At 40.3% G+C, this 8,453-nt stretch overlaps 1 protein-coding gene across 1 annotated transcript in view; it reads left to right on the top strand.

Moving 5' to 3' along the window:
- The window catches only part of PRTG (protogenin), a 160,337-nt gene that overhangs the window by 95,794 nt on the left and 56,090 nt on the right, over nt 1–8,453 (top strand). Inside the window, exons 4-7 of the mRNA XM_019504261.1 lie at nt 305–442; nt 1,605–1,763; nt 2,336–2,495; nt 3,224–3,471. Coding sequence (XP_019359806.1) covers nt 305–442; nt 1,605–1,763; nt 2,336–2,495; nt 3,224–3,471 — 705 coding nt within the window. The remainder of the gene's footprint in view (nt 1–304; nt 443–1,604; nt 1,764–2,335; nt 2,496–3,223; nt 3,472–8,453) is intronic.

Genomic DNA, 8,453 nt, shown 5'->3' with positions numbered 1-8,453 from the left:
AAACCCCCCCCCCCCCAATATTATGGTCTTTTCCACAACAGTCTACAAAGGGATACCTTCAATAGAGAGCTCTTACTGTCTTTGGACTTATTTTGAAAAGGACCCATCAGCCTCAGCAGCAACAGCTCTATTTCCTTCTTTTCCTGAATGTGTACAATTACTTATGACACAATTAAAGAAAATGTTCTGTATTTGTAATTTTAACTTTAAGGGTGAGCTTCAAGCAGCCTTGCGCTTAGCATGTAGTTATTGTGCTTTATGTCATGATTGACTGGCTTTTTATTTAATCCTTTGCTTTTAAAAGCCTTGGACTTGAAGCTGTTCCACAAGCCAGCCATTATAGCTGGTCCCCAGAACATTACAGCATCTCTTCATCAAACTGTCATCTTGGAGTGTGTTGCCACAGGGAATCCAAAGCCAATCATCTCTTGGAGCCGGTTAGGTAAGTCTTAAAATTACAGCCTGCAACCTTTAGCCTGTTGAAAGGAAGTGAAACTGGAAAGAAAGGATTTCAGTAATTAGGTTATTGTTTGTGGGCTTTGTGTACTCTTAGACTGATAAGAGGAAGAAGTTGATTTGGGTTCGAAAGTGTAAAGTACGTTTTGGATCATCTTTCCCTTATGCTATAGAGAAGCTGTAAGGCATTTTTTGGCCCTTTGGATTTGCCTGCTTTCAACTGTTGATTCTGCTCAGTCACTTATAGTACTGTAAGTACTTGGCAGTACAGGACTGGGGAGAAGGAGCATGGGACTGTGACCTTTGGGGACTGTGTGACTGGGAGGTAGAATCAACTGTGGGGTATGACTGGTTTGAATGGTTACAAATAAAAACAATTAAATACATAATTGTGGCCTTGGCGCTATGTTCACAGCTGATTTAGGCCACACTTGGCCATAATCTGTTCCTGAACAGAGGAATGGGAAGAAGAGGTGGAATTTGACTGTAACAAATCTGTATTTTCTACAAAAAGAATTATAGCTTCTTCCCTCTACACACGCCTATGTTATGTGAAAGAAATGTAAAATGCAGAACTGTTTGTCAAAGATCTGATTTACCAGTCATCAGATATTGTTTGTGTATCGTACGTCTAGGGGTAAGAGAAATAAATAGTGAAGTCTTTCTGGGCTTGGGAGCATATAGAAATACAACTAAGAAAAAAGGAAATGTGATAGTTAATTTACCAGGATTTCTACACAGCATTTGCTTAGAAATCCTTTCATTCTCAACATAATCTACTAGTAAATGAATACTCTCTGTCTGTGAAATTGAAGTGGGCATTACCAGCAATTAATTCAATCTCAACTTAAGGCGGGAAGTACAAAGTGTACCCTGTAGGTTGCCTGGGATACTGGCAGTAATTCAGCTAACAGGAAAAACTTCAAACATAAACTAGACGTGCTATCCAAGTGATCAAAGACCTGTCTGGAGGGCCCTCGCAAAGCACAACTGAGGCAAACTAAATAAAAATGGAAGCCTGTGAATTCCCTTTCTGTCTTTTGATTACTGGGCATTACCCCAAGCCTTTGGCCCATCTAGTCTGTAAATTAGATTAAAAATACACCATGGAGCAATCTTGTAACCATACTTTTTTCTCTCTGAAACAGACCATAAGTCTATTGATGTCTTCAATACCCGGGTCCTTGGAAATGGGAACCTCATGATATCTGATGTGAAGGTGCAGCATGCAGGAGTTTATGTTTGTCGAGCCACTATTCCAGGCACACGTAACTTCACGGTTGCAATGGCAACTCTCACTGTGTTAGGTGAGCTTGTTTTGAATTCCAGTTTGACAAAACTTGCTACTGTGTGAAAATTTGTTCTGTAGCTGACAGTTCAGGTTCATTCTGCCATTGATTTTGTTGATGTAGCTGATGGGTTGCAGTGTGGTCTCACAGGTGAACAGAACATTGAGTTTGGGCCATTTTTTGTTAGACTACTTTGAATGAGTTACTGTCAGATACACATGATTAAAGAGTTATTTCCTACAATTTATTTGCTCTTAGAGAGAAATGGATGTGTTTGCTATGGAATGAGTCTTTTTCTAGCAAGGTCAAAAGTGTAACTTAAGTGAATGCTTCAAGAGCAACACTTTATACATTGGACTTTTAAATAATTAATTTATAGACACATGAACTAATGGAAATGAAAATGGTTAATTTTTACATATATTTTTTAAAAGCATGATATCTGTGCATATGAAACATGTACTTACATGATGTTGTATGCTCTTCCTGTGGCCTTAGAGGGATTTGTCCATTGGAAATTTTCTTGGTTTGAACCCTGAGAACTTTAGTTTTTTTGTAGATTTAATTTTTATTTTATTATTTATCTGCAGCGCCCCCTTCTTTTGTGGAATGGCCTGAAAGTTTAACAAGGCCCAGAGCTGGGACAGCCCGTTTTGCCTGTCAGGCAGAAGGAATTCCTGTACCCAAAATATCATGGCTGAAAAATGGGAGAAGGATACACTCTAATGGTAGAATTAAAATGTACAACAGGTGAGATTACTACTGCTGTTAAATCATTGCAGTTGTGAAATGTACAGTAGTTATTAAAATGTTACATATGGGAGAGAACAGCATGCTCAGGTAAAAGAATATCTTTTCTTGTGATTCATTAAAGTATTCAGACCATTCAGATAGCCATTGACCCTAGCTTTTGAGATTATTACACAAGTAAAATACATACAAATTGAGGACATCAAAATCAGAGCTAGAACTTTTTCCAGTTTATGATCTCTGCTATTTCAGTAAATTAACTGGAGTAATTTAGTTGACTTCATTGAATTTTCAGTGGTTTAAAGAAGATAGACTCTGGTCTGCTGTTTGAGCTATTTCATATCATTATATTCCCCAGATTAGCACCTCTTATTAAAATCCAATGAACATGAAAAAACCCTACTGGTGGGGGAAAAATAAGTATAGCGTTATGAAAGAGTAACTCTAGTAATGGCTTTTAAAGAGGAAGTTTGTAAAAATGCCTTTACTTTTTTAAAATGTGTTTGACTTTAGGACTAAGCATAGGGCCTGGAAGAAGGTTTGTGAAGACCTTCTAAAGCTTCTCACTTTGACAATCAATTTCTAACTGAAAAGAATGAATAGTAAATTCAATCTAAGGCATTTAGAGTATGAATTAATAGAGAAGGGGTAAAAGAGTGAGAATTTTCATTATACTAAGCTAAATTAATATAAGACACCCCCCCCCTTTTTTTTCTCTCTCTCTTTAGTAAATTGGTGATCAATCAGATAATTCCTGAAGATGATGCTATTTATCAGTGTATGGCTGAAAATAGCCAGGGCTGTATCCTGTCCCGGGCCAGACTGACTGTAGTTATGTCAGAAGACAGACCCAGTGCTCCCTATAATGTCCATGCTGAAACTATGTCCAGTTCAGCAATCCTGCTTGCTTGGGAGCGACCCCTGTATAATTCAGATAAAGTGATTGCATACTCTGTGCACTACATGAAAGCAGAAGGTAAGCAGTGTTGTTTTAAAGTGCATGTGTGTAATATTTGTTAAAGTCTCATTTGTGATCAGGTTTTTTGGGGGGTGGATTTTGCATTAGTTTGTCATAATAAGAGTCTACCAACAACAAAAGTCTCATAAACTTAATTTTAGGCCAAATCAGATTTTCTTACATACAAGAGCACAGGGCAGCCAACCTGAAGTAGTAAATGTTTTGAGGCTACAGAACTTTTGCCAAAATATCTTATTCATAGGGCTGGCACATGTTAACCTCACCATCTTCTAACCTCCGCAGTGTGGACAGGTAAGCAAATATTGAACAGTCACAACTGGCTGGAGCATGGACAAAGAGGTATAGTGCCTCCATGTGATGCTTGGTTTCCCTTTTCTCTGGCAGCAGGATCTCCTTGGGAGTCTCTGCTAACTTTTCCCTTCTGCTTATATGCATGCCTCAGGTGTATACAGCTAGAGTTTGGGTGTGAAAGATAGGGTTGACCAGTGTGTTCACAGAGCTAAGCTCTTTTCCAGATATGCCACTCCACTCTTAATCCACATAGCCTGTGCTGATCATATTGGTTTAACCCGCTTCCCTTGGATAGAACTCTGGCCAAGGTGGGGAGGCTTTTCCTCTGTTTCATGCCTTCCACAATTGAAAGCAGAGGAGATGGTATGATTCTGTCAGTGTACCCAGGTTGAAAAATGTGCTTAAATAACCCCTTAGCACTCTGCTATGGGTTATCTTGGAAATATTACATCTATCTTGTCTAAAAAAGGACAGTTCACTTAAGGCAGTAGGAAGTAACTAGATAGTCATGTCTTTTATTCTAGTATTTCTCAACCCGTGGGTCACGACCCAAAAGTGGGTGACGAGAATATATGAAACAGTCACAAACAAACTTTAAAAAATGGATCAACAAAACTTAAAAATAGATTCTTCTTTAAACGAGAAAAACGTGGGAAACCGTGGCTTTTCCCTTTGCAGGCTGGCAGAGTTCCAGCCTTCAAGGGGCTGCTTGAAGGCCCTCTGCCCCTCCTCGACTCCACACATTGGGGGGCCTCAGCCTGGGGGGGGGTGGGTCAGGAGTGAGGGGCACTGGATTTGGACTAACCATCGATGTTTACAAATGGGTCCTGGTACAAAAAAGGTTGAGAACCACTGCTCTAAATGTTAACATTCAAAGCAATTATCTATTACCTATCTCATGATAGGAGGCTGGTGTGTTTTATAAGCAAAAGTGACTGCCAAGTGACTGAAAAATCACTTAGCTGCATGAATTGAACTACATGATGCTAATCTCATCATTGAAGCTCTGTTTTCTGAGTGGAAAGATTGCTTTCTCTGGTCCTATTTAACAGTTAGTTTATTCAAGGGGAGGATTGCAGATGGTCAGTTCTTAGTATGAAATACCAACCTGCCATCTGGTAGGCAGAAGACAGGAAGGAGCAGCTTAATTATTCTAAGGACTAATACAGAAATAGCTGCCTTTTGCTTTTGAAAATAGGATTTTTCAGGACACAAAGTAGATGTTTGACATAAGGGAAGAGTTTCCAATGAAGAAGTGTACACATAGAAAGTTATTCCTAAATTTTCAGAATTGCTGAGGAATTATCCACACATTTCCTATTAAACACAAATATGAATTTAAACTCACACTGTATAATCTGTCTAAGTATTTATGTGGCTTCTGTATTGGTAGTATGAGGGGGTAGGGAACTTTATTGGGAATTAGAAAGGAGTATCTGAGTGAACATCTGTGCAGGAGGTGTACCAGCAGAGTAATTGTTTGATTTAAGAATATATATATATACAGTGGAACTCCATTATGCTGTCCCTGGTTAACTGAAGCTCTTGTGTGATCTTTCAATCAAGATGTCTGAGAGTTTTATTTAAGTTCACCTGCTGTGACATTGCTGGGGGGAGGATCAGACTGGTCAAAAGGGCCAGGGGCCCACCGTGAGGGACGCCCGAGAGCCAGGAGCTATGGGTTCCGACTGGCCTGAAGATGGGCCAGGGGTGGTAGACAAAGGTCCCGGGGGGACCACACCCGAGAGGGGAAAATGGTTTCAGGGAGCTACATAGCCTGAATGAAGGCCGGGTAGGCCGCCTGAAAGGAAGGATCTTGGAGGGGTCCTGATAGAAGGAGTTTGGGGCCCAGTGTGGGGCTGGTGATGATGAGAACAATTAGATGCCATCTGCGAGGCTTGGGCTGTGGTGTAGGGGAGGAAGGGAGCTGCAGATTGCCCCGATGCCAGGGGGAGCTGAGAATGGGCAGCCTTCCATTTAATTTACACCTTTATTAATCAATTAAGATCAAGGCATGGCGGGCGAGAAGGTGGGTGGTTAGCCCAAGAACAGGTGGGCGAGCCACAGTTGGACCGGCCTCGAGCAGGCCCCCTGTTATAGTCACATGTCTGTGTTTTTGCCTTGAAGAAATGGCCCACCTCTGGGTTAATAACATCTACGGAGGTGCAGGCAGAAAAAGGCTGACAAATAAACAAACAAAAGGTTTTTTTGTTTGCTTGCTTTTTTGTTTTTGTTTAAGTGCCAAAAATAAAGGGAGTACAGGTTTCCGAAGATCGTTGTTGTCCATAACGAAGAAAATGTGTTAACCTTTTTTGAGACTGTTTCTAAGCTAAAAAACCGCCCTCTTGAAAGCTGGATGAGCTAATTTGAAGTGTAAGGAGAGATAAGAAAGATAACTAAAAATAATAATTTGGCTTGATAGCTCATAATGTGGCTAGAGAGATGCTTTGCATCTGATGACACTGATGACACCATTATCACCTTTGGTTAACCTATATTTTAACAGTTCACATTCTTTAATTTCTTCATGTAGACCACAGATGCAGATGCTTGGGCCACTGTTACCCTAATCTTACCTTTCTGCATTCCCCTTGTTTGTTTGCTATACCTTCTTTTGAATCTTAATGTTGGTAGTGATACTGGGACAGTTTACATACATGCTTGGATTAAATGTAATATGATTTACATGTTTAAAGTTACTCCTATTTGTAAATCCATGCAAGACTAGAGTATTAGAGTGTAGATAGACCCTTTGGGCGCACCCACACATGCAGGCACACGTGCTTGCAGCAGCTCAAAAAAGCTGTGCAAATTTGAGCCAGGGCTTTTTGCCTCAGCGCACATGCCTGGATATGCACTTCGGTGTGGTGCAAGTTGTGCCATTTGGGGCAAAATAACCCTGCCTGGCTCCTCCCAGATCTGCAGCCATGGGGAGCCAGAGCCTGAAGCCAGCACCTGTGCTGGCCCCAGCAGTGTAAAAAGCTGTCCTGTCCTGGCCCCATCTGTACAAAAAGCTGCCTTGGCAAGCAGCTCAGGGCTACTTGTTCTCAAGAGCTTCTGGGGCCTGGCCAGTTGGTACCTGGGGACACTACACCGGGTGCCAGCTGGACTGCTGAAGCAGCCCTGAGAGTTCCCTGCACCCTCTACCCACTGCAGCAGTCTGGCAGTGGGGGCTGCTGCCCACCCGCTAGACCCGGATGGGGACTGCACAGCCAAATTTGCAGCGCAGGGAATGTTTTTTTGTTCCCACGTGTGCCTCTTGCAGCATTTCAAAGGGCTTTGAGATGTTGCAAGAGGCATGTGCACGTTCGTCTGGACGTGCTCTTTGGGGCTCTGGGTGCTACTATAATGAAATAATAGCAAAGTGAAACTTGTAATTACCTTTTCCTGTTTTAGTATGGTATGTTTAGACATTGCATGCATTGGCATTACAGTCGCATGGAGAGTGCCTCATGTTTGGATTGTTGTCTTACGTTTGCACATTTTTAATCTATTTGCTTTAAATCATATGTTTGTAATTCTTCCTAAATATAGTATCAGGTGAGGTATCAATTAATTGTTAGGGTTTATGTGTAAGCAAGTTTCATGCTATTCTAAATATTCTAACACAATAGTGCTTTCAGCTATATCTATACTATATTGGACTAATGCACATAATTCCATTAACTTTAGTTTGAAGTGAAATGAAAACTTTCAAAATACACTAATCATATACAGTCCCTGAAATTTCTGTCTGTGTTCCCAGACAGAAGGTGGTAAATGGTTAAAAAAAAAAAAAGATGCTTCAGTTCATTATTCAATTCCATAATATGTTTAGCATTTGTAAAATATGTGACAAAAACAGGTTGAGATCCCTTCCTTCCTTCATCATCATCATAATGTTAGTGTTTAATAAAGCTGGCTGAAGAACCTGACAGGTGTCGTTATTTTTTTAAAGAAGAATATTTTACATTTAAATAGGGGGTCAGGGTAGCAAGAAGAATAAGACTCTGCTGAGTGCATGTTGGAGTGTGTTAATTCCTTGTTAGTGATTTAGAAAAAGTACAAAGGGAATACTGATTGTGGTGGAAGGCAAGCCTTGTTCTCTATTATGGCTGTTTCATTAGGGCCTCCACATGAGGCCTAGCAATCCATTCAATGAGAGAACAAGTCCTTTTAATTTGAGCTCAAGGATCTTGTTTAGCAGGTCAGAAATCGTGCCATGCAATTCCTAATTAACAAGCCATTAACTAGTCTGTTGTGAGATGCTGCTAATCTTGTCTAATTAAAATGCTATCAAGTTAATTCAGAAATGTGGGAAAACTTAATGGTGGAATTTGCCTTTGGTTTTTTGTTTATAAATTCAGTTCTAAAGAGGAGGGGCTGGCTCTTACAGAGTTTTGATTAAGTTGACATGCATTTGGTGTGAATTGTTCATTAAGCTTTCACCAAACTTATTCCACTTCACAGCTTTCCTCTATAGGAATAAAGACCAACAAAGACAAAGCCCACTCTATACATTGCTATGCATATTTTAATATGAATTGCTGAGAATTTTTTTTTTTACAGCTCATTAGGGTGCAAAACATTTTTGAAGCTCATTCTGGACCATTGCTGTTGGCTTTTCTGAATTAAAGAAAAAAACCATGTCAGTCAAATTTAATAGAATTCTCAAGGCTAAAATGAGATCCTTTGCAGAACGACTTCTT

Source organism: Gavialis gangeticus, unplaced genomic scaffold (assembly GCF_001723915.1).
Source record: "Gavialis gangeticus isolate Ggan-Ray unplaced genomic scaffold, GavGan_comp1, whole genome shotgun sequence".
NCBI classification, from domain to species: domain Eukaryota; kingdom Metazoa; phylum Chordata; order Crocodylia; family Gavialidae; genus Gavialis; species Gavialis gangeticus.
This window is presented reverse-complemented; position numbering and strand designations above follow the sequence as displayed.